This window comes from Caretta caretta, chromosome 2 (genome assembly GCF_965140235.1).
Source record: "Caretta caretta isolate rCarCar2 chromosome 2, rCarCar1.hap1, whole genome shotgun sequence".
Lineage (NCBI taxonomy): Eukaryota > Metazoa > Chordata > Testudines > Cheloniidae > Caretta > Caretta caretta.
The window spans coordinates 228,598,391-228,624,614 of NC_134207.1; the positions used below are offsets into that span (position 1 = coordinate 228,598,391).

A 26,224-nucleotide genomic window follows, 5' to 3' on the forward strand; every position below is an offset into this window, starting at 1 on the left:
GTTAGATGACAGAATAAGAAGCCAATAAAGATTTTAGAACTTTCATCTCTAGCTCTATTTAATATACCAAAAGGTAAGAAGGGCCAGGATTTCATCCACTGTTTTTTAAATTCCAATTCCAACTTTTACAAATCTACAAACGTACCTTGAAATCCCGAGACTATCTGGACTACGTCATCATAGACCATCAGAGTTGCCGATCGTTCAGGAAGAAGTCCAAGGCTCAGAGAAGAAAACACTGTAGAAGAAAAGTGGTTTGAGTGGGATATATTTGAATTCTTTTTTTAAAAAAAACTTCATTAAAAAAAGATGCCTAAATCCAAGATTCTCTCAATTTTGTTAACAATTCTCTTGAATACAAACATTTTTTTCCCTCTGTTACCCTTAGAAGGACAGTCAGTTCAAACTACTATAAAAAGACTGAAAAGCAAATATTTTGTATACACAAAATTGCTCCAGTGTGTTTTATAAACCAAGTAACTAGGTTGACAGAGTAATTTGTTATTGATCCAAACAACATATTTCACCTTCTGCCTCTAGTGAAGTTGAACGCACTTGAGAGGAAGTAGAGTACAAAACAGAAAATTCAGAGTCAGGACTCTTGACTTCTATTTCCAGCTCCACTAATGACTTAATACATAATCTTAGGCGAAACCTGGAATCCACCTGTGCCTAAGTCTATGAGTCTGTAAAATGATTTTACTTATCTCAGAAAGGTGTAATAAGGCTTAATTATGAAGTATTTTGAGGTACTTAGATGAAATGCACTATAAAAGTGAAAAGTATTGTGGTGATTCTGTATCAACATGAGTTAAGCTTTTGTGCTGACCTTTTATTATTTGCAAAATACTCTGGAGTTTTTACAGAACTGATCCTGCCCACCCACCACCAGCCCAGTACAGAAGGTCCTATATTCAGCAGAACCAGTCAGATTCTACTATGTGGTATAGAAAATGGCTAGGATGCAGAAAGTCTGCAGTAATGGATTCGCCCAGTGGGAAACAAAGGTTTCATCTGCCTTAGCACACACGAGTTTCTTAGGGGAATTGTGTGGGTGGGCACTAGACACCTGCATGTCAGATCTCTGTGGTACATATCCCTTGCTCCATACACAGCAGTCCTTGAGCATACTTCACCCTGCGACTGTAGCAACAGCAAGGAGCAGCTCTGCATCCGCTCCAGTGCCTTAGGGATGGGAGGAGGGAAAGAGGAGGAATTCCTTATGGATGGTATGTTCTTTGATGCAGGTGTTTTCTCTTAATCTGCATTTGGAAAGTGCCTAGAATATTTTGTATGCTACCACAAACTGAGGAGGAGATTTTTTAAAAGACCCTAAGTAATTTAGGAGCACTGGGCCCATTTACTTTTAGGAGCTTTAGAAAATCTTCCTCTGAATTAATATTTTCTTTTACCGCAGCACCAATAAAGACCTGTTGTAACCAAAAGTTCATAGCTTGAAACAGAAATCCAATGTGTCAAAATATTTTTTAAAAGATGAAATGTTATTTTTAAATTAGGAGAAATACATTGACCGTGTCTGCTTAATAAAACTTAACTCCTCGTTAGCTCACGTGAGCATTGGTGACATCACAGAATAAAACTGAATATAACTCAAATTGCAGCTATTTCATAATAAGAACTTTCTTTTTAATATTCCACATGTCAAAGTGGATTTACACATCAGGCACATGAAAAGAAGAGCTATAGAGAAGGTAGTATAAAAGCCACACAATTAGAAAAAAGGTTTGCTCTTACTCCAGTAATTTAATTTGTAGGAGTGAAAGCCAATGTAATTCAAGCACCCTGGAGAGCTGAATACAAGAATACGTGCCAATGTCTTTCTCATCACATGCTGAGCATAGATAACCTTTGAACTTCCCTTGGGCTTTTTCTCAGCATGACAAATGAGGTGTCCTGAGCTCTTTCTCCCAAGATGTAAATTCTAGTATGTCCTTTACATTAGAAGCCCAGGATAAAATCAAGTAGTCTGGAAACATTTGGGGAACCAAAATGAAGACACATCAATGGCAACACCTTCCCTTTATTTTGGGTAATCTGAGTCCCTCCTACTGTGTTCTTGGGAGAGTTCTATTAGAACAACATAAAATTTTTGAAGTGTAAAGAGTTGGCTCATCAGACAGAGGGATCTATTATACATATACACTGCATTTGATTACACAGCACCTTTCACACTCAAGGTAATTCCCAAAGTCATTAAAAAAAACCAAACACGAATGATACACAAGCAGTATAAGTAGTGTCTCTTCTATTATGCACTTATAAATAGTTCAAACAATGTTTAAATTTATCTTTAATTAGAGAGGGAATTTTGCTGTGTTCATAAAATAATTTTTTTAAAGAGTTCTCCCCAACTCCCTCCCCAATCCTTTCTCTCCTGCATCTTCCAGCTAAGCAATTTAAGCAGAAGTTCCAACTAAGTGGCAAAATCATGGTAAATATTTTTGTTGATATTTAGACCAAGTTACTTTGTGCCCAAATTATGAAAATACCACCAACCCCTGACACATGCACCTTAAGTTATTATAGGAGCATCACTAGATCAGTGGCTGCATAGCTTTTCAGTGTTATGTTTTATTAGTGAATTTTCCCACCCCTCTCCCCAATATAAGATGAACACGCTTGATTGATGCCTGGAATGGTATACCTGGTCTGTGGGGCAAAGCACACAGCAGATCCTGCCCCATATACTAGGTATTACTACTACGTAAGTTTTAGGAACTTAATTGAGAAGTCACTTAAACTGTGGCCCAACATTAAGCTCCATTTGGGTGCTGGGCTCTGCAGGTGTAGCATGTGATGCAAGATCAGAGCCTAAATATGCTGTTTGTTCACTTTTGGTATGTCAGGCAGCTTGGACTGATCAATTTCATTTCTATTTTTAGTCCACTTCACTTTCTGGTTCTCATGAACTAGGAGAGTGCTGCAACCTCTGGGTTGTAAACACCAACATGAATGTTTAAATCAAAAAATGTTCTTTATATTTAAGAAAAAGTCAAATATTTAATATTCAGTTTTGTAATTAAAAAAAATCCTCCATAAAACCTACATATTTTGGGCCTGCACTACTGAATAATGGTGTTCTCTAAAAGGGACAAAGTACAGAAAGTTTTCAACTTGGCCATACTGAATCTGCATTACATATATCTAGTTGCAATGTTTTGTGTGGCCATTTAATCAGGAAAGGGATTAAGTTCAAGGTAAAGAAGACAAAGGGTGGATCCTTGCTCCCACTGAAGTCAATGGCAAATTGCCTATTGACTTCAATGGGAGAAGGACCAGAACCAAAGAAATCTTTGTTTTTCCAAAATGTTCAGCTGTCTAGAAAAAAATCTTATACAAAAGTGTATACAAAGCTATTCCTTATCAGATTTCAATGGTTTATCAAAACAATAGCATCACATTTGATTGCCCTCTCCCAAGGTTAACATCAGAAGAAAACATGCCATGTAAAGGCACGCTTTATTCAAAAGAAACAGGAAAGGGAAGAGAAAAATGAAAAACATTTAAGAGCCTATTGGCAATGCATGGACTAATGATAGGTCAGTTGTGTCTTGAGGAAATAGAAGAAGAATGTTAAAGAAGCTGAGACTTCAGTGACTGGTAGAACTAAAGGAGTTTACACAAAAAGGATAATCACCAAAGCAGTTTTCAGTTTTGGAAGAGGCACAGACCGGCTGTGTGACCTTGGGAAAGTCACTTAACCTCTCCAGGTATGTCTACACTGCATCTCAGAGCAAGCCCAGCCAAGGTAAACAGAATTGTGCTAGGGGGACTTTTGGGTAGCTCGCTAAAAATAGCTGTGTAGACACTGCTTTGACATTGAGACTCAGGTTGGAACTCGGGCTCTCAGGTAGTGCTGGCAGAGTAAATCTGTGTGTATTAATGGGCATACTGGATCACTGCTGAAAGAGGACAGAGTTAAGGTTGCGTGGGAAACCTTAACTCTGCATATCTGGGTTTTCAGAAGTTTGAGTTTTGCTGAGCTCAGCGTTCTGCAAGTGGACGACATACCCCCAAGCAACTTTGACTCTGCATTAGTGTAGTATTTTGCCACTGAATTTCCTACTCTTTTGAACAAGAAAAAAAAAAGGTATGTTGTTGATAGGACTTAAGATGTTATTTAGGCAGCTGTGTACATCATGTCCTGCAATTTGAATACTGAACCAAATCAGCCCATAGTCAACAATCCCTATGCCATGGTGTACTCCTTGCTCCCCCCCAAACTTCTGCAGCCTCGTGTACTAAGAATCTCCCAGAGTCAACATGCTGGCAAGCCTGGCAGCACGCACATTTCTTTTCCCTCAGTGGTCAAGAAGGCAGTGATGTCAGTTCCAAGCTTTCACACTCTACAGCTCGGCCAATTCACCCCAACACTCCTGCACCCCACAGCTCTGCCAGTGCACCAACACCCATGTACCACCCAAAGTCTTTGGGGGGGAAAATCAGACATGTGAATGCTTCTTGGAAAGGGAGGAGGTGTTGGGGGGCAGAGGAGTGGGGGATAGGAGGAGGGGGGTTGGGTCCCCTGGCAGAGCTGTGGAGTAAAGATTTAGGAAGGTTGGGGTGCACTGACAGAGCTGGGAAGTGCCATGCCTCCCTCATCTGAGCCCTCAACTGTAGTAGGAAGAGAACCCGAGACGTAAGCTCTTGTATCAGAGGCCTGAGCTAAAGTAGTAGTCAAAGCTTTACTAATATAAAGCAAAGACAAGCTGTGAGCAAGAGGCAGAACCTGCTCACAGAATCTGTCAAGAAGGATGTTATTACAGAAATACACATTCCTAAGATGTGCATAGAGTACTCATGAAAACACATCCCGATATCAAGGATGGTACAAAAGCATTCCCCAAGAATAACAGGAACACACTCACTCCCCCAAAAAGATAAGGTCAGGATGACAGTACATAATAGAGATGTTTTAATCGAAGCAATATGTACAAGGTTATGGGTGATAACTAGCCACGTCAGGGGGCAGTAACTAACTACATCAGTGGGGCAGTACATAACTTGTTTGTATTGGGTATAAAAATGTATCCCAGAAATGTATTTGTCTAGCCTGGTGAAGAACGGAAAGTCCCGCCGTTCACTGAGCTGTTCCATTGTTACAGGAATACACGTATTAGTGGTCCGGTAGAGTCTGCAGGATACTAGTACCATGCTTCATCAACTATAAACTTGGCTGGGCGCCTTTGTACCTTAACGGATCTTGTGGTCATTGGGTGGTTTGCTCAAGGTCTGCTGTGCCAGCTGTCTGCGCAGAGCTGGGACAGCACACAAAACCACACACACAAACACAGCCAAACATCTAATCCAGTGGTTCTCAACCTGTGGGTCGGGACCCCAAAGTGGTTCGTGACCCCATTTTAATTGGGCCACCAGGGCTGTCTTAGATTTGCTAGGGTCCAGGGCTGAAGCCCAAGCTCCATCACCTGGGGCCAAAGCCGAAGCCCAAAGGCTTCAGCCTTCCACAGTGGGGCTGAGGTTACAGGCCTGCTGCTTGGGGCTGAAGCCCTTAGGCTTCAGCTTTGCCCTCCCCCACACCTGGAGCAGTGTGGCTTGCGCAGACTCAGGCTTCTGTCCCCCCTCCTGGGGTCATGTAGTAATTTTTGTTGTCAGAAGGGGGTCGCAATGCAATTAAGTTTGAAAACCCCTGATCCAACCATACCAACCTCTCTCATTTGTCCCCATTTATGCCCCTCTATAACCCCCCGTCCCCTCGCTGCAGCCCTAAACCTCTCTCCCCTCAATTCCCTGCCCCCCACTTCTCTGCCCCCTAATACTCTTCCCCTCCCAGGAAGCATTCACATGTATAATTTCCACCACACATTGCTCCCAAAATCAAACTGCCACCCTTGACTCACAAATTGTAGCAACCGCCAGCCACTTAGTGCAAATTTCCTTTTGTCTTAGGTGGGGGCTTGTGATTAATTGATCTGTAGTTATGTTAATAGAAGGGTCAGTTCAAAGCCATCCAAGGTGAGTTTACTGTCAAACTCAACTAGGTCTGCGATTCACCCAGTGATTAGTACCCCTCAGTTTAACAGCACAAAGAAGCGGATGGAAACTGGGTTTTGTGGGGGCATGTAACTTGGGAACCCTTCAGCCAATTGACCTTAAATTTGGTCACTAACAATACCCTGCCTCTCCATGAGGCATACCAAGTTTCAAAGCAATCTGATTAACCATTTGGATTTTAGAGCACTTACAAAAGTCACACTTTAAACCACATAAAATGATGGGAATGAAAATCTGTTAGCCATTTTTCTGCATTAGCAAATGCACAGTGTAAAAAAATAAAAAAAGTACATTTTTTAAAATATTTTTCTCAGTTTGGGTCCTCCAAAGATTTAGTGGGTGCCACACTCTGCCTTGGGTAAAACTCAACAGATTGAGACCACAGTGACCGGCATCTCAAATAGTTTGCTCTTTAGCTATACCCCCTCTCCCCCAACCTACAAACATTTTTTTTTAAAGTGCCTGTTTCAGAGCTTATCTCTCTGGAACCATTGGCTCAAATGACTCCAAATTTGAGTCACTAATTCTACCCTTCACCCTCCTGAAGCACACCAAATTTCAAAAGAAATCTGACTAAGCGTGCTGATTTTAGAGGACTTAGAAAGATCAACTTTTACAAAGATGTCCAGATGCGTGGTGTTGGTGTGCCCCTCTAATATTTTTCTCCCCACAACCACCCAGGGTTACAATCCTAAGCGTTAAGTCAGTCACACGTAATTCTGTAACTTCCTTTAGATGCAAAGTCTTACCTCAGAACAAAAATAAACGTCTCTTACCAGGCAATCTTGTGGGTTTCCATGGTGCAGAATTTGGCACATAAGCATGTTTAGTCGCAGTAACAATCAGCTGACTGCCCAGCTTATACTGAAACTTGATGAAGGCAGTGCCACCTGCTCCTGAGGTTCCAGAGGCAATGGAAATCTGGTTGGTAAAAATCTCAATGAAGGCTTCAGTTACTGGCTGATGCGTGCTGGCATCGCTTACGTGGACCTTCAGCGTCACTTCTGTAATGACAGACAACCACAGTGATTAGCCTTTGGAAAACTTTTGTTATATGTAGTAGTTAGAACAAACTAGGATGCTAACAGTAAGAGATACAGGGCTCAATGCTAATCACTGACACACAGATGTATGTTGCTATTGATCTTCCCTACCTATGATTCTCTATTTTAGGTCATGGCCCTCTAGAGAGGTTTGTTAACTCTACAGAGCTGCCACCTGGCAGTACTGCATGCCCAGGCACAATGTTTCACATATATCATTTATATGTATGGGTTCCGTCATACACTGCAGGATGCTGGCCATGCTCCCCTGATCTTTACTCTGCTGTTAGCACAGACTATCGAGGTGCTTATACTGCACACATCACCTTGGTATCTGGGCACAAGACAACCAGTCAGTATAAGCAGCAAAAAGCAATGGTCCAAGGCAGAACAACTTTATCCACACTAGAACTTCAGAAACAGCCACGATGGTGCATTTTACTGGGGGGTGGGGGAGTGGCTTAATTTGTCCTTATTCCAGAAACTAACTACTCCTGCAAGTGCCTTCAGATGTACAATTTATTTGTCCAAATTAGAGGCACTCTTATGCCTTTAAAATATGTGCTATGTCATATTGCATTTGATGAATAAGAAGCCAGACACACACTGTGTGGCTGGTGCTACCAAGTTCCTCTATTTCCAGGATAGTTTCCTCTCCCTACAATAGTCCCCAACTGACCCCACCCCAATAGCCACTACCACAGCAGCAGCAGCTATCTTCAACGGTCACGCCCTAGGTTCAGAACAGTGCTCAAAGTGCTAGCAATGGTTCTACCCATTCACTAAAGCACTATTCAGGCTTCCCCTTCACAGTCTGTTATTCTCTCCCTTCCATTCCCCAAAGTACGGGCCTGACCCATCCCTCCCACTCTCCCATTTTACGCAAATCTGCTGCTCTCCCACTCGCTGCCGCTATCTCCACATACCCGATTCCCCAAAGCACTGAGATAATCGGATGCAACCCTCGGCTTCCTGTTCATGGGAATTCAGCCAGACTCCTCACTGACAAGCACATTGCTTGTGCTCCAAATGCAACTAATTTCTTCGTGTGCTGCAGAAGGAACAGAGCATGACCTCATTTTCACTTCAACTATATTTATAAATAAGCACTAATTCTTTTATATAAAACAGTAAGTGGGATTGAGTTTTGTTGCACGTATAAATATTTTGTAGTATTATACATTTTATTTCAAACTGTACATACAGACACTAAATCAGCAAGAAATAATATCAAGTAACAAAGCCAAGAGGGGAACAAGTAAAATTGCTGTAAAATGTCAGTGGTTAAATAATACTGAGTATGCTAGTGAAGGTGAACACTTATAGAAGGATTTCATTGTGTAATGAAATCCTTCAAGTAACAGCACCTCTCCTTATGGGCCCTGCATCAGCAAGAAAATATTAGGTCCCTTCAGAAATTTAGACCCAAGAGGCTTGTCTACATGGCCACGCAATTCGGATTACAGGGGTGTGAACTGCAGCATGTACTAGAGTGCTGTGCTGCACTGTAACTCCCCTGTGTGGATCCTGAAGGTGCAAATCAGAAGGTACCTAAGAAGTTACAATCCAAGGTAACTGCACCTGCATTCCTCCTCTGTGGTCCCTCGATGGCACCCACTGTAGGCTCCCGGTTCCTCAGCCTTCACCTTTCATGGGTAGAGGCCTGCATCTCCCTCCCTCCCTCCCGACTGGAGTTTTTCCAAGGCTTCACAGTTCTCTGCCTACACAATGTTATCCCCAGCAAGCCAGACCGCCTAAAAGGCCAGCAGATGCTCTTTGCTTTCTCTCCAGAGTCTATGAATGGCATAATTGCTGTAGTCACAAGTTACCACACAGCTCTTTCTGAGCAAGCACATTTATTCTCAAGGTGAAGGCATTACAGAGCAAACAACTAAAAACAATAAAAGAACCTACGTTCATGAAAAAAAAAATGTTTACCTGAGGCCATCCCAACTCCAGCCTCAGGCTGTGGTAGGTGTCAGTCCTTTAAAACCCACAACAGGATTTTCCCCATGATTACAAATTCAAAAAACTGTCTCCGATTCTGAACCAGAACAACCATGAATAGTTGAGTCTTTCTTTTGTAAAGTTTGGGCCTTTGATAGAAGCCTCATGCAACAGGTGATCAGCAGACAATGGTCCACTCATCAGGGCATAGCTTCGAAAGGCTGGGTTTTGGGACAACCAGAGGTGGGGAATTTGCATTAACTCCTCCCTAGATATTCCCCAGGAAAACCACTGAGCCCTTTGGCACATTCTTGTCTGGCATATTGTTCAATATAGTCCTTTGCATCCCTAGGTCTCACATCTCCCCCCTTGAGAAGTTACATACGATTGTTACATGCAATAATACATAAACTATTCATTTAATACAATGGACCCCAAAGTCATGTAAACTTAATTCAATAAGGTCTCCCAAGGATACTGCAGGAAATTACCGTATCTGTCACAATTAGTTTGTGTTAATGTAGCATATTAATGCATACTAGATACCTTTTAGTTTGTGCCAGCAGCGTCCACAGGAGCAGTGAGGGCGCAGCACCCTAGTGCGTACTGCAATTCACACCCCTGTAGTCTGAACTGTGGGGTCATGTATACATAGTCAAAGACTACACTTACAAGCACAAGAATGATAAGTGCCAGACAGCCCTAAACAAAAATCCCATTCTAATTCATCATCACCACAACACCTCCTTTTGTAACTTGGCAACCAAGGGTGTCAGTTTAAAGTAAATCAGCATGAAGTATATTCTGGATTTAGTTCCCAGTTTTACATTTAATAGTTAAAAATCCCAACATATATTGAAAAAAAAATGTACATACATATGTACTGCAGTAGACCTGGACACTAATGTATGGTACAAACAGCCTCATAAGGAGTCCCACCTTACACACTAGTCACAGACAGACTATTTTTCTACATGTATTTAAGAAGCAGAAAGGCAAGGAGGGAAATGTGCTTTTATTTTTGAAATCTGCAGAAAACAAGTGCTCTTAGATCTGAAGTGAGACAGGCAAGTTGTTAGGCAAGTCAAAAGGAAAAGAAATGCTAACAAAAGCTAGAAGAACAAGTGCAGCAAAGGATAATGAGGCATGCATAAAGAAGGAGAGCAAGGAAACAAGGCTAACTGAATATTATGGTAACAAGAAACGTTGGTAACGTAAGAAGCAAAGTTCTAAACAACTAGAACTAATAATGTGCTAAGAGAGATCTAGAATGGAATAGGGGAGGAGACCAGAAGTGAAAACTTACAAAATGTCATACATATTGATTTTTTTCTCAAAATTTATAATTTTGGAATAGAGATTGCTACTAGAATTGAACAAGTGATGAAGATAGTAATAAAAATATCTACATGTAAATCTTTTTCTCTTTCCTAAAAGAGTGGGGGGACTATGGGTCCTCTCCTCCAGGACACCCCATTCAGATTTTCCTCTCCCCGTTTCTTTTCCACACAAAGCCCTGTGTCAAGGCAACTTTCTCTCCAGTAAGGTGGGCTAGATCTGACTGTCCACGTCCGGGAATACTGCTATCAGTCTGGTACGATAAAGGCCATTGGACAGCAATGCATCCTCCACTTCTGGGAAGTTAGGAAAATATACCGGAAATACTGTTCCAAGTCAATGTCATTGGATCACCCACCCAGATTTTATCTATTCCTTCCTCTTTTTTCAATAGATTTTTTTTAATTTGATTTATTTTGTACTGGAGGAAAAAAAACTCTTGTAGACTTAAACACATCCAGTTCCTCTTCCCTTGTTTATCTTAACTGACACATTGTGAACGGTCAAAGACCTACTTAAACAAGGGCTCTCTCTCCCCCACAGCTCCTTTTTGCTTCTTATCTAATCCAACAGTGAAGTCAGGAATGCTGAACCTGCAGCATCACAATAATTTCCACAGCAACAGACTGATTACAAACTTCAGCCAGGAGAGAGACTGCTGCAGAAAACCCTTTCTCAAAACAAAATGGTGTTAAGAATGAGGTCCCGTAGCAAGATCATCTCTACAAAAATGCAAAAGTCAGAGGAAATCTAACTGGTGCACAGAGATCACAGCCAGAACTGAAATACTAGAGTAAATTCTATTTAAGGAAGAGATCGGAAGTGAGAGATTTAAGGAGGGTGGGGAGAGAGAAGGATAAAGACAGTAAGCAATTCTAGATCAGATAGTCTGACCTCCAGTTAATAGTGAGGTTTTAGAGTGAATTATTAGATACACCAAAAAGGAGTGTTTAATTAGTAAAAGCTGCTTTAGAAGAATCAGTATGAACTCAGGAAGAGACAGTATTTAAAACATTTGGCAAAGCTGTCAGTTGGAAATATCAAGCAGACAGACAGAGGAGATGTAGCAGATGAATTATTCTCGATTTTACCAGAATACCATAGCAGAGAGCCACGTTAGAATTAAACACACATGGGACTCAAAGGAAGACTCCAACATGGTTGGAAAATCAGATGAAGAGCAGAAAGCAGAGAGTCCATGGGGTGGGGGTGGGGCAGAGGGGAAAGACGTACTCAGAGAATATGCTCTAAGGAAGAAGAGTCAGTAGCAGTCTTCTGAAAAACTATATTAGTGTTGTGCTTTTTTATTTACAAAAGTTATGTTCATTCATTAAAACTAGCAGAAAACGAAGTGTCTATTGATTCTATAGGTAAGGTCTTGGAGGAAGGGAGGGAAAAATTAAGGTTCACAGCATCATTGCAATTACAGTGCCTTAGCAATGCTATACGCCCAAAGCAAGTCTGAGACCCAGCTATATACTAACTCCTTTCTTTCAGATGCTCCCAGGGGCACTGTCTGGATGGGCAAAAAGGACAGGTAGGCTAGTCTACATGAGAAAGTTGTACTGGTTTAGCTTAAGGTGTGATTCTAAACCAATTTAAGATAAAGCAATGCAACTTGTGTGTAACAATGCCTGTTTTTCATCCACATTAGTTCACTTCAGTTAGCTTAACAGGACTGTAGTCCTAATGCTCATTAAGATGCTAGCCAATATGTTTCAAACCATATTAGCTGGCCACATGGCAGCCTAGTAGGGAGCAGTTAGCAGGCCCAGGTGTACTCTAGTTGGGAGTTAACATGATTGAAAAATACACCATTTTTGCCCATCAAGACAGAGCCATCGATGATAAATTATGGTAGTAGTACCAAAATGCTGAACTATCTGCAACTCCTACTGCTAATTTCCCTGTGCTGAAATGGCACCTCCATAAGCAATAGTTTCTATTGGTCTCTGAGGAAATTTTGCAGGTGTACAAAGGAAACACCTTACACAGCAACCCAAAATATCATTGAACACTGAGAAAAAGGAAGTAATACATATATTTATATAATAAAAATAGAGGTGAATGATGGAATGCAATTGTCATGAACAAGTCACAAGTGTGAGTGCCAACCTCAGGGCAGACTGTTAAGAAGCAGAGAAAAACCCCCCAAACTGGTTGTATGTTCTAGAATTAGATATTATCAACCCAGTATCAAGCGTGAACTCCTCTAGCACTATAACAGCCTTAACATGGAGTCACAGTCAGCCCGTCCACTTGGACATTCTGGTCTATTCTGCCACCCAGGCAAGCTGGTGTTTGTGACTGATGGTCCCTTACATCAAAAATCATAACACTATTCCCCAAAGGACCAGTCAGTCACTTTCCCCAGGTCAGTTGTACCATAGATCTCTCACCAAAGACTACACTTGTAGTCTATCCTGTAATAAACTAGATTTACTAACTAGGAAAAAGAAGTGAGAGTTATGTACATGATTAAAGCAGATAATATAACACATACAAATGAGTTACAGTTGTAGATTCCAAAAGATAATAAACAATTCTATAATAAGCAAACGTCATATGTCCTCAAGGGCTAAATCTGGTAAAACATCTGGGGAGGGGGTGTCTTTTCCTTATCCTTAATGATTCTTGGCCCTTTAGAGTCCAAACAGCAAAAAAGTACCTAGCTTATCCGGGTCAGGGATTTTTATCCCCTTCTTCCCAGAGTCCAAGCCGATGGGATGAGTTCATCATGTGCAGGTCTCCTCTTCATGGAGGGGGTGAGGAGTGCAATTAACAAAGTCTTTATTCTTTTGGTATCTTGTAATAGTGCATTTGGTTTCAAAAGCTTTCTGGTTGGGCAGAACCTAACATCTTGTGTAGGAAGCCGGCATTTGAATTACAGAAGTATTCTTTCCGATTTGATGAGTTACCGAGGGTTACAATGTAAACATTTGCTATTGGTTTAAAACATAGCGTACAGATAAGTGAAACTAATACATGCAGCATCCTACAAGCTATTCATAAGGTCTAGACACCAAGAAGTTTCTTACAACTCTAATATCTATCCTTCCAATACTAACACAGGTGAACCAGGATGGTTTCCAGCATCTCTCAGTGTTCAGTGGGGCCTTGGCATAAGCTGGTACCTGGTTTGCCAGATCACAGCAAGGACAAAAGAAAATACTCTAAAAGAATAGATTCAGCACCACATGAGTCAAAGGGGCGTGCTGGGGTGCTGGGATTGAGTTTTTACCTTCGCTCATACAAAGGAAGCAGAGCTATCTTTTTTTCAGGCTTTTTTTTAAAAAAAAAAAAAAAAAAACACTTTCACATTTCAGGAATATCATCAAGGCTTGACTCCCTGGATATTGCTAGAGGTCTATCTGGAGGATTAAAGAACTGGAGTGGGAGCTTTCACAGCCATTAATTGAAGGAGCTTTAGAAAAGATATTTTCACTCAGTTTGTCAGTAAAATAGTGGTTAATTTAAAAAGTTTTAAGCTTTAAAAGTCCCTTACTCTCTCATGCACTCAGGTGTAGCTTCTTTAATACGTGTGGGTGACATAGTCCTACCAGCTCTCCAGTCATCCATAAGCTCTTCCAGGAAAAAATAAAAGAGATGAGACCCAAATCCCCAACCCACCCTCTTTGAAAAAACAGCCACTCTCCTTTCAGGTCTTCTCTATATGTTATAAAACAGCAGAGTAAGAGAGCTTCTGTTTTCGGCTTTGCAGACTCCTGTTTAAATAGATCTGAAAACTGATGGGTGGCAAATCTGGCAGTTGTAAATGTTTTGCTTACAAACAATAGAATGTTAAGAGAGACCTGTGGAAAAATCTTATGACTTAGGACTCAAGAATTTAAAAGGGAAACGGGGACTACAGATAACAACCAGAAAATTAGTAATGCGGTAGATATGGAGTTAATCCATGAGACGGGATCAGAGCCACTGCAGTTGTGCACTCAAGCAAGCGCCACTAGCCAGTGTCTCCTTTACAGTTCTACTCCTTTGTGCTCCTGAGTAATCACATCCTATCTGTTTTTACAAGAACAAGAACAAACCAAAAACTACTAGTCTGAGTGAAAGCAGTCCCTTAACTATAACTCTCCATTTCCTGAACTAAATTTATTCTCAGCTATATAAAGAAAACCAGTATCCCCAAGGTTATCATTTGGGATAGCCAAATCAAAACACTGACATTCAAACCTAAAATCCTACCTGGCTTTTCAATCTTTTTAAGAGTTTTTACTAAATCTAAAGTTCATGTGAAGAACCCACTCAATGCCATGTTTCATGAACCATCTTTTTCCTTTATCAGATACCAGTTTCCTCAAGAACTGAGTCCAGTCAGTGTAGTCTCCCAAACCAGCCTCTTGAAAATTATTGGGTTTTATTGACATAAGCAAATAATGGCAAATACAACTGAAAGGCCTGATCCTGAGAAATGCTAAGTGTCGGAACTTCTACTGAAAATAAAAGAAAAAACAACAATGGAATGAAGTTGTAACTTTAAGTCACTGAAGAACTGTAGCTTCCTATTGGATTTAGGCCCCAATCCTACAAACTGATCTGTGAGAACACACTTCTATATCTGTGCAAAGTCCAACCAATGTCAACTGGGCAGAGGTCTGCTTCTGATAAGCTTTACAGAATCAAGGCAGTAATTATTACGCATCTTAGTTACAGCAGAATTTTTCCTCTGGGACTTTCCTAAGCAGGGACAAACTCAGGACATTACAAAATTAAAAACTGTTTAAATTCCTAGATTGTTATTAAAGAAAAAGAAAGGAAAGGAAAACAGTCTGCTCATTTAAAAAAAAAAAACAAAGAACAAAACCAACAACGCAGTTATGAACCCTATTTAAAGCTACTTCCTCCACACATCTTAAGTTTACTAACAACACACTTGGTTTTGATACCTACATGACAAATGGGTAAGTTTTTCCTTTTTGTTTTAAACCTTTGGTCCATTTGTAAGGTCATCCTTTCTGAACAATAGGATTTCCATCTATCTGGGGGGAAATATTTTATAGATAAAGAAATGCTCCACACCCTCTTGTCACAAATGCCAGCTCAAGTATTTAATACTGCCATCTCATTTAAACATGTAGTAGCAAGAAGTCTTTTTTTACCGACAATTGAGGTTTTAAAATAATAGAGTAAGAGTATGCAAGTGGCTGTGTGTGGTGAAAGGAAGAGTGTGTATAAAAAAATGTATCCAACAGCCAGTAACATATGGACTTTGAATTGGCTAATGAAAGTGGTTTTGGTAGGCTGCATTTACATGAACCACATCAAATAGTGAATCAAGCAAGCCTGTGAAGAATCCACATCAAAACCAGACAAAACATGTACAAAACAGGGACCGATCCTGCTATAGGGGTATCTGACACATGGAATTATTTTGGTTTTGTAAGAATTATGTTGGGGAAGTTCTACGGCCTGTGTTATACAGGAGGTCAGATTGAATTATCCAAGGGGTCTCTTCTAGCCATGGCATCTATGAATCAAAAGAGGAAAGGAAAATGGAGGTATACTTTGTGGGTCACAAGACATGATTGCTAACACCTGGGCCAGACCTCAGCTAGTTCTAAATTGGCATCAACTTCGGTGGAGCTGTGCCAATTTACAATAGCAGAGGATCTAGCTCGAAAGGTCTGCATCTGATCTCTGAATCTGTACGATCTCTGATGCTGTCATCAACTTCTTTATAATTCTCAATTGTTAACTTTATCTAGTAAAGAGCAATATGCAAGCACATGAAACAGCAAAAGCAAACCTCACAGTGACTTGTCACAATGCTCCTGCGTGGCAATGACTGAACAGAACTTCTACCAATAAAAGTGTCAGGTGCCAAAACAGGCAATTTATTAACAAAATTTGAGAAACAAACCAAAACAAAAGCAGCAGCTAAACAAATCCTGGTTAAAACTAGGTAACTGATATCATACAAGTAAAGTTTAATGTATTAAGCAGGCAACTATAAGCACCTGTTTGCTGACCACTCACTCGTTCAGCTTGCCAGGCAGGCTTTTATAGCCAATGGAAAGTTCTCTTGAGACCTTGTACTTAAAACTCCCTCCTTTTACAGTGCTAAATGCAGACAGCTTTGTTTGGAGTAACTTGGGGTTTTTCCATATCTCTGGACTGGATGCAGCTAGATGTGTAATTAAGACGACCCAGGTCTTTTAGAGAAGAGACAATCTGAAGAAGTTTATGTCAAAGAAAAAACAACAAACAAAGCCAGCAAGGATTCACACACCGTTTGAATCCTGGTCCACACAACTATGTCGGGGGCATTCTCACCCCACACCTAATAAATTGTACTCCCCTGAGCAATAGTGTGAAAAGAGTCCCTTGCAGACAAAGAGATAATAAAATGGAATAGCTGGCCAGCCTTAGAAAAGAAAGACAGGGAAAATTTTCTATCAAAGCTCACAGGCTAGCAGGTAAATATATCTGGGGACCCTATACTTCTGCAGTTTGATTTCATGGGCATGGATCAGCAGCACACTAGAGTTGCCTGCAAGCCCCGTAATGAGGATGAAGAGTCACCTGTTAGGAGTCTGCATTCCTAGGAACTCAAAGGCAAAATAAGGTGTAGTGCCTAGCCTCACTACTGCTTGAAATCTAAGCCCTACATTGAGTCCCTTTGCTAGTCTGACAGAGTTTGTGTTTAGGGCACAGTGCAAGGCCTATCTCTAAGGCTTTTGTCTAAAGGGAAATGCAATTTTGTCTTGTGGTGGAATTCCCCCCCACAAAAAATACTCTGCTGTATTAAGTTGTGTATGTGCTTCCTGCAGTAATCTGGCACCTTAATAATCAAAGTAAAAGTACATTAATTTAGCCCAACTTATATATCTGTATATTAACAATACGCAAATGTGTATTCTAAACCAGAGGCACAAAAAACTAATTGAGCAGAAGGTAAACTAGAGTACTCCTATGCCATTTCCAGTGACAGCCAGGCTACTGCAGAAGCATGTACTTGGGTGGGTGAGGGATCATTTGAAAATCTTCATCCCTTGACTGTTCCATGTATAAAAGGGGATTTGCAAATCCCGAGCTACTACAAATTAATTTCTTGTAAAAATGGTAGGAATTTGCTTTAATTTAAAAGCAAGAGAGCTATATGCATAATTCCTAGATGAGACTCTGATGCCCTATTGTAAAGTGATTAAACAAGCGTTTATAATTAACCTGAAACTTGCATGACTATGAAACTCATGAATAGCAATAGTTATATTAACAGCCCCAGCTTTGATCTTTATAGGAACTGTGTGTGACACTCAGTAATTTCATTTACAAAACTTGTATTTTTTTGCTGTTTGAAGGCTTTAGCTTGCCACACATGTAACTGTAGCCCAGTGGGCCAGCTTACCTCTATTATATTCACTGCTTTGCATTAAATTCTACTTTATTATATTCAGCAGTAATGCAAAGAACCTACAGGCTTGTATCCTGTAAGACGTTGGCTTCAGCAGTTAGCATGAGGCTTGAGGCCCATGAACTTTGACAAAGATAAACTTAGGTAACTCATAAGTTTTGGGGAACTGGAAATAGAATGTAGGGGGTAATTCTGTCCATAATGACTTCAGCCAACCACAGAACATGAACTGACACCAGCTTCTGGAAGATTTTGGATGGAACATCTGACCTCAAGAGTGCCATGACAACGAACTGACATATGATAATAGGTGAAATAATAAATACACTAACCTATAGAAAATGGATACCTTAACATTGGTAAGGGGAGGAAATGCAGATAAGGAAGGGGGAGAAACCCCTATTGAATATGCATTAGGCATGGTAATGCCAGCGTAACATATTATAAAAGTAGAATCCCAGGGCAGTAGGGAAGAGAGATGTAGCTCTTGGGAGGGGCCAGAGATGGCCACTGGTGAAGATAAGGAAGGTGACGGTGATGAAGATAATGGCTAACATTTCAGGTTGTTCTGCAAGGGATGGTGAGAGTATGGATGTTCAGATGTACTTTCTGTATTATTGCTATCTACTTTACTGAGTTAGAGTGTGTGGGACTTTGCTAAATGTATTATAAATTATTTGTAAATATAAAAGAGTTCCTATCATGTGAGTGTTGCACCTGTGCACGTTGGGGTTCCCAACTACTGTATATAATAATTTTAATAATACTGGGCCTGATCTTGGGATAAGAACCTGTCAATGCTCAAAGTGATAACTGGGAATTTTTATTCATAATCTATAGATCAGTCTACATATGCACTCTTTACTAGACGTGAAAAAGTAATCCTGCTTTAAAAAAAAAATCTACTCTTTACCAATGGATTCTTTCGAAACACAGGTGAGAAATCAATACAAGAGTAAAGTTATGCATTAATATTTTTCAGCTGCTGAGCATTAATTCTCTACTGCTTCAGGTTAAAATCACTGCTGATTTTGCATCACCACCTATGAGATGTTTCTAGAACGACAACACACAGATGAGCTGAAAACGCTGCACAGCTCACAAGGATATTAGGCCAAAATTGCATGTAATGCACCAGTAGCCTACTTGGAAACCTTAATCTTCAAGAATCCTTTGCTATACGTATTAATTTTTCTTGGAATGGAGTCTCAAAGCTGCAATTATGTTAAACAAATCAATACACACGACCGTAAGAATACATCAGACACACATTATTAACTATTCAATTTAATTGAAACTGGATACACATGCTAGGGCAGGGAAAGCAGGCATGCATTAATTTTACTTATTCCAGAGTATTTTTGAATCATTACTTCATATTTCGGAAATCAGTAAAGCTCAGTTTTGAAAGCAAAAGTGGGATGTGATTGCTGAAGCAAGCATGATTCTATAACCCTTACTCAAGCTGCATGAGTAGTCCCATTGACTCCCACAGAGTCAAGGCTGCAGTGCTGACTCAGATTGTGTGTATTTGAACTCTATCTAAGCACTTACATGCTCCCATAATTGAAGCAACTGAGCAGTGAATTTACCCTCACACCATCCCTCTGAGGTATTACACTCCCGTTGGGGAACTGAAGCACAAAAAGATCAACTGGAATAGTCAAAGTCACACAGGAAGTTTGGGACAGAGTTGGTAACAGAACTCACATCTCCCAAGTCCTACTCCAGTTCCTGGTCTTATGGTTAAGACTCTTCAAAACATAACCACATCTCTGTGGTTATTCTGTCTTACAGTCAACACCAATTTTTCTCCCCTTCTTTGACAAGCCATGTTTTGATGTCTATAGTTGAAATAAACAATAGTAATGGGATATTTTTAGTTGGTTCCAGTTGGGTAGAGGCTTGCTATTCTTGCATGACTCGTATGTACTTATTAAGGGCTTGGCTACACTTGAGAGTTACAGCACAATAAAGGAGCCACGGGCACACTAGTTCACTACCCGTCCACACTGGCAAGGCACGTAGAGTGCTCTGATTCCGCGGCTACAGCGCTGTTGGTACTCCACCTCGGCAAGTGGAATAATGTTTGCTGCGCCCCCGCACTAGTGTGAACAAGGTGTTGCTTTACTGCGCTCTGATCAACCTCCGGAAACATCCCATAATCTCCTTAAGTCAAGTGGCCACTCTTGTCATTGTTTTTGAATTGCTGCAGGAATGCGGATATGCCCTTTGAAAGCTCCGTTTCTGACAGCCGGCTGCTTATCTGCTCTGAGACAAAGCAACCATTAGTGTGGAATGCTTGTGTGAGAGAGAGGGGCCGGGGGGGATCTGCTGCTGTCTGAACTTACAAGACAGCATGCTGACATACTCTCAGCCCCCTAAAAACCCACTCTCTCTCCCCCCACATACACACAACACACTCCCTGTCACACTCCACCCCACCCCCATTTGAAAAGTCACTTGCATGCTGGGATAGCTGCCCATAATGCACTGCTCCCAATGCCGCTGCAAGTGCCGAAAATGTGGCCACGCTGGTGTGCTTGAAGCTGTCAGTGTTGACAGACTGCAGCTCTTTCCCTACTACGCTCTCCGAAGGCTGGTTTAACTCAAAGCGCTCTACATCTGCAAGTTTAGCCATGCCCTAAGTCTCCTACCTATCATGGCAGTGATTGTGTTTCTCTGTGGTCCAATTTACTTGTTATTATACAGACAATAGATGCTACAGTGTTCATGACAGTGGTTGGGACAAAGCTTGACTTGGAGCTATCTAGGCATATACAGTACTTGCAAACTGGGCTGAATACATAAAAGCATCGTAAGTCATGTTAAGCTTTTCTTGTTGCCATATCACACTGAAAAATCATATCTAATTTGTTTTAAAAATTTCTATTATTTCTAGAGTTACTTTCCTTTACTTCTTTTTAAGGTCTCCTTACTATTCAATATCTGTATTTTGATTATTTTTCCTCTCCATGCATTAACATGAATTTGTCCATACTGAATCCGATCTTATTTCCTGCCAGTACTTCCACCATCTCCAGGCCTCTGTGTTATTTCTTCCCTCATCAATGTTTGTTGTCCTGTTTAAAATCATTTGCAGATTTAATTAACCTACAGTTTATCCCATCTTCCAGATAATTAATGAAGATGTTAAACAAGATGGAACGCAATGCAGATTCCTATAGCATCCTACTATAAAACTTCTCCAGTCTGACAGACAGCCACTTGTCATTACCATTTGTATGCGCCTTCATCCAGTTTCCAACGCATGTAGTACCATTCTCATCCAAGTCAATTTGAATTAATTTTTCAATTAATGTTTTCATGAAGGCTGTTGTACCATGTAAATTTCAGCTGTGATGACTGCCTAAATATTCAGTGCATGACAACTGATCAGCAAACAAAACTTGCGCTATTTAAATTACTATAATAGTTTATAGTGATCTTAATTTTAAAGCTACATATATCTAAATTCAATTTTAAGATATCAAGTGAATATTAAAATCTGATCTTTTTTCAAAATTTATTTCTAATCCATCCTAATATAAAGTGATCTTATATAGCAGTCACTTAGCAATACACTTTAAGCAGGATTCAATGTGTCTGAACTTATTGGCTCATGTGTTCCACAAGCTCCATAAACCTTAATGGGAATCATGTGGTTATATCTCCATCTTGCTTTGCATCTTCCTTGCTAGCTACTTGTCAGTTTCAAAATATATTGAACATGGTGCTGTCAAGCCACCAGTCCAGTTTACATTGCTACTTTTGGCACAGCTTGAAAATGGGGCATACCTAATTAACTGGTGGTAGTATTACAATTCTGTCCATCTATGGCACTTGTCATATCCCCATCACCACAGCACCAAGGTGTCAGAGTGAATGCCGGGGTCATTGTTTGCTCTCTTTATACACTGATCTCAACATAAAACTGAACTATTGTATTTACCGACTTGTTATATAGATCATGTGGCGATGAAAAGAGGGATCATTACTTATGCTGTGAAGATCGGCAGAAAATTTATGTCATGACCTATGAACCATTCCCCTTAAGAAGGTTCTCAGCTTGATTCTGAATGAGTACTGAAACCTATTCAGAATTCAGAGTAGCAGCCGTGTTAGTCTGTATTCGCAAAAAGAAAAGGAGTACTTGTGGCACCTTAGAGACTAACCAATTTATTTGAGCATAAGCTTTCGTGAGCTACAGCTCACTTCATCGGACGCAATCAGTTGAAGTGAGCTGTAGCTCACGAAAGCTTATGCTCAAATAAATTGGTTAGTCTCTAAAGGTGCCACAAGTACTCCTTTTCTTTTTGCGAATTCTAAATAGCGTCCCATCTCAGCCCTCTGTTTAGGATACCAGCACTGCAAACACACATCCATTTAAATCAAGGATAAGTCATCGAGGATTATAGGCATTTGTAACTTGACAGACAAATCCATTCAGTCATTAATAAACAGAAACATACACATCTATAATATACCAATATATTTTTATTGTTTTTCTGGTGTTGGCAAGAACATTATGTCTATATTGTAGGTTAGCACCTTTAAGCATTGAATTAGGTTAAACAAACAGCTGTTTTGTTTGGAAAATCCTTTACTGTGCATATACTTTTTTTTTTTTTAAAAGGAGAAGGAGAGAATGGGAGAGTGTCTGAATAACTAAATCATGCAGACACTGAACTCATAAATGGCAGCTGTATTCACAGGATAGGTTTGAAGGAATTCAAAACAGCTGAAATGGCATGCAGACAGTGATGTCAAAAATCAGCATCTGAAAAAGTGAAACACACATTTACGTGGTGTTTCCAGGTATCACAAATCAGTGCTTCATGTATACTTGAGTAAAGGAGAGGGCAGCTTACTACGCAAAAAGGATATAGGGTATACCTAGGCACAAGAGGAATAAAGGACAAGACATATTTTGAAGTTTGCCTGATTTTGTCAGCCCATGTTAAGGGGATTACTCACTGCAAGCACCACCCAGTGGTTAGGCAGGACATGGCAGGTCATCTTTCCCAGTCCCCCTGTTGACAGCCATTCTAATCCGGCAGTGCTCTGTCCCTTCCACGACTCAACCCTTGGGCCAGTCACATGTTTTATGTCTGCCCCTTTCCAGGTATATAGAGTCCATCAATGGAGTAGCCCTCTAGGTTAGACAAGGGTCTCCAGATCTCCCCCTGGGTTGAGGTCTCGGGGTCTTGACCCTTCAATCCTAAGGGCCTTCTCTCCCCTAAACTATCCAGATCAGGGGTCAACTTCTGCCTTCAGCACCCTTTAGTACTTAGTAGAAGAACCCCGTCCCACCTTCTCCACCATGTTCTAATCCAGGGCCCAGTGTAAGCAGCTAAGTCCTGCACTGTCAAAATGCTATACTGCTGCCACTGCATCACTTCCTACCAGTTCCCTCTTTCCCAATGGATTTAAAAAAAAAGTCATTACATAACTAGAAATCAAAGATAAAGTCTTAGACCTTCTGAGAATGCCAGGTCTCTTCCTTAGGCTTTGGCCATGTTGCTATAGTTAGTCCAGAGCTCCTTCCTAGGTGTAGGTCACTTCACCTCCACTGTGTGCTGCCCTACTCTCGTGCTGAGCCCCTCTGCCAAACTATGTATGCTTTGTTTCAGAGGAACAGCCGTGTTAGTCTGTATTCGCAAAAAGAAAAGGAGTTCTTGTGGCACCTTAGAGACTAACCAATTTATTTGAGCATGAGCTTTCGTGAGCTACAGCTCACTTCATCAGATGTATACCGTGGAAACTGCAGCAGACTTTATATACACACAGAGAATATGAAACAATACCTCCTCCCACCCCACTGTCCTGCTGGTAATAGCTTATCTAAAGTGATCAACAGGTGGGCCATTTCCAGCACAAAGCCAGGTTTTCTCACCCTCCACCCCCCCACACAAATTCACTCTCCTGCTGGTGCTAGCCCATCCAAAGTGACAACTCTTTACATAATCAAGTCGGGCTATTTCCTGCATAGATCCAGGTTTTCTCACATCCCCCCCACCCCCATACACACACAAACTCACTCTCCTGCTGGTAATAGCTCATCTAAACTGACCACTCTCCAAGTTTAAATCCAAGTTAAACCAGAACATCTGGGGGAGGGGGGTAGGAAAAAACAAGAGGAAACAGGCTACCTTGCATAATGACTTAGCCACTCCCAGTCTCTATTTAAGCCTAAATTAATAGTATCCAATTTGCAAATGAATTCCAATTCAGCAGTTTCTCGCTGGAGTCTGGATTTGAAGTTTTTTTGTTTTAAGATAGCGACCTTCATGTCTGTGATTGCGTGACCAGAGAGATTGAAGTGTTCTCCGACTGGTTTATGAATGTTATAATTCTTGACATCTGATTTGTGTCCATTTATTCTTTTACGTAGAGACTGTCCAGTTTGACCAATGTACATGGCAGAGGGGCATTGCTGGCACATGATGGCATATATCACATTGGTGGATGTGCAGGTGAACGAGCCTCTGATAGCGTGGCTGATGTTATTAGGCCCTGTGATGGTGTCCCCTGAATAGATATGTGGGCACAATTGGCAACGGGCTTTGTTGCAAGGATAAGTTCCTGGGTTAGTGGTTCTGTTGTGTGGTATGTGGTTGTTGGTGAGTATTTGCTTCAGGTTGCGGGGCTGTCTGTAGGCAAGGACTGGCCTGTCTCCCAAGACTTGTGAGAGTGTTGGGTCATCCTTTAGGATAGGTTGTAGATCCTTAATAATGCGTTGGAGGGGCTTTGCAGATGTGGCAGGGTGGGGCTGCCTGGGCCCAAAGCAGCTGCTTAACTCTTCCTTACAGGTGTGAAAGGGTATACATGCCCTGCCACAACTTTAAAAACACAATTATTAGAAGTTTACTCACCTTTTTTTTTCATGTTACTACTCTTTTCTGCATTTTCTGGGGCAAAAATTAAAGTTCTTGAGTACCAGTTTCCCAGATATAAATAGAAGACCTGGGGGGGGGGGGGGGGAGAGGAAGAGGGGAAGAGGATAGTATATTTCAGACCTGGAATAATCTATATCTTTGTTGCTTGCCATGCAATTCTCTTTCATACTTATAAAAAGAAATGGGCAGTTATGATAGACCAATAGTCTCAGCAATTTTTTTTTTTTAAATTGGCACAGTAAATTAAGCCAGTAAACATGGAAGGCTACCACCTTTCCTCATGCAAGTAGCTCCACTGACTCCTGGACAAGTACTAATCAGGCCCTTGATTTGTAAGTATGTAAAACAAAATGAGATGAAAACCTGATCTTTCCTTACAAAGCTGTCTAGTTTTTTTGTTTGTTTGTTTTTTTAAATACCTAGAAGGCCATTATCCTTTTATGTTATTTTTCTACTCCAGGTTTTACCTATTCTTGCACACTGACATCTAAAAAGTTATTTTTTATTTGATGTTCAGTTTGCCAGCATTACTATTATAGATTTAATTTTTAAAAAAATAAATAGTTTATATGCTCCTGATTTGCGGCATTAAGATTCATCAAGATCAAAATAAGACAACTCTTCTTCTTTTAAAAGCAACAAGGAGTCCAGTGGCACCTTAAAAACTAACAGATAGTTAGTCTCCTTGTTGTTTTTAGTCTCCTTTCCGGACTCCTTGTTGTTTTTGTGGATACAGACTAACACGGCTACCCCCGATACTCTTCTTCTTTTACACATTCATGTCTTAAGTCACAACATAAATACAGTTTCCCACCTTTTTCCACCTAAATCCTTAACAAAGTGAAAACAAAATGCACAGTCTGAAATTTACATACACACACATTAGTAATGTCTGGCAAGTTATTTCACAGGAAAGCTGCTCTATTCGTTTCAACAGCAACGGATCTAATGACCTAACTGGTCAGTCAATCTCTTTAGTCTTCAAAATTATTTACTTAAGGGAATATTATGGATAGGCTGTGCCTGCTTGCCTACTGTTACTGTACAAAGTCAGTCCCAGGAACTTGGTCTGGGCTTTATAAACAGAGACCCTGGAGCATCTGCAAGTGCCATTGAAAGAGAAAGTGACATCTGGTGCAGATAGCCCTGAAGCAGTGAAGTGCAGACAGGTAACCAGACAGGTCAGTGCAAGTGTAAACCGATGGCAGAGAGGGACACCAATAGAAGGATTTAAGCTATGTCTGCAGAATTCTGCTGGCAAAGTTACATCAGCCAGGGGTATGAAGAGTGTGATCCCTGAACAATACAGATATACTGGCAAAAGCAGCTAATGCAGAGACAGTAATATTGGCAAAACGGTTTTAAAGGTATATGTGGTTTCTCTTGGGGGTGACACAATAAGCTGCGTCAGTAAAAGCACAGCTTTGTCAGTATAAGCTGCATCCACACTAGGAGTCTGCTGGTATGGTATACTGGCAATGCACTCCTAGTGTAGACATGGCCTGACTGAATCAGTGTAGTTGTACCAATATAATGATTCAGCCACATAGCTCTGCACTAATAACTCCTGCCAAAATGGAATTATGTTG

The 26,224-nt window shown here is 40.7% G+C and overlaps 1 protein-coding gene across 4 annotated transcripts in view; it reads right to left on the reverse strand.

The window, feature by feature from the left end:
• Positions 1-26,224, reverse strand: part of FAM171A1 (family with sequence similarity 171 member A1) — a 136,322-nt gene that overhangs the window by 51,415 nt on the left and 58,683 nt on the right. For 3 of the 4 annotated variants that reach the window (XM_048838041.2, XM_048838040.2, XM_048838039.2), the window contains exons 2-3: positions 6,810-7,037; positions 146-238 (exon numbers count right to left, since the gene is read on the reverse strand). In XM_048838041.2, coding sequence (XP_048693998.1) covers positions 146-238; positions 6,810-7,037 — 321 coding nt within the window. Of the gene's footprint in view, positions 1-145; positions 239-6,782; positions 7,038-26,224 lie in introns of those variants that run through there. The other variant, XM_048838042.2, reaches the window with a different exon arrangement.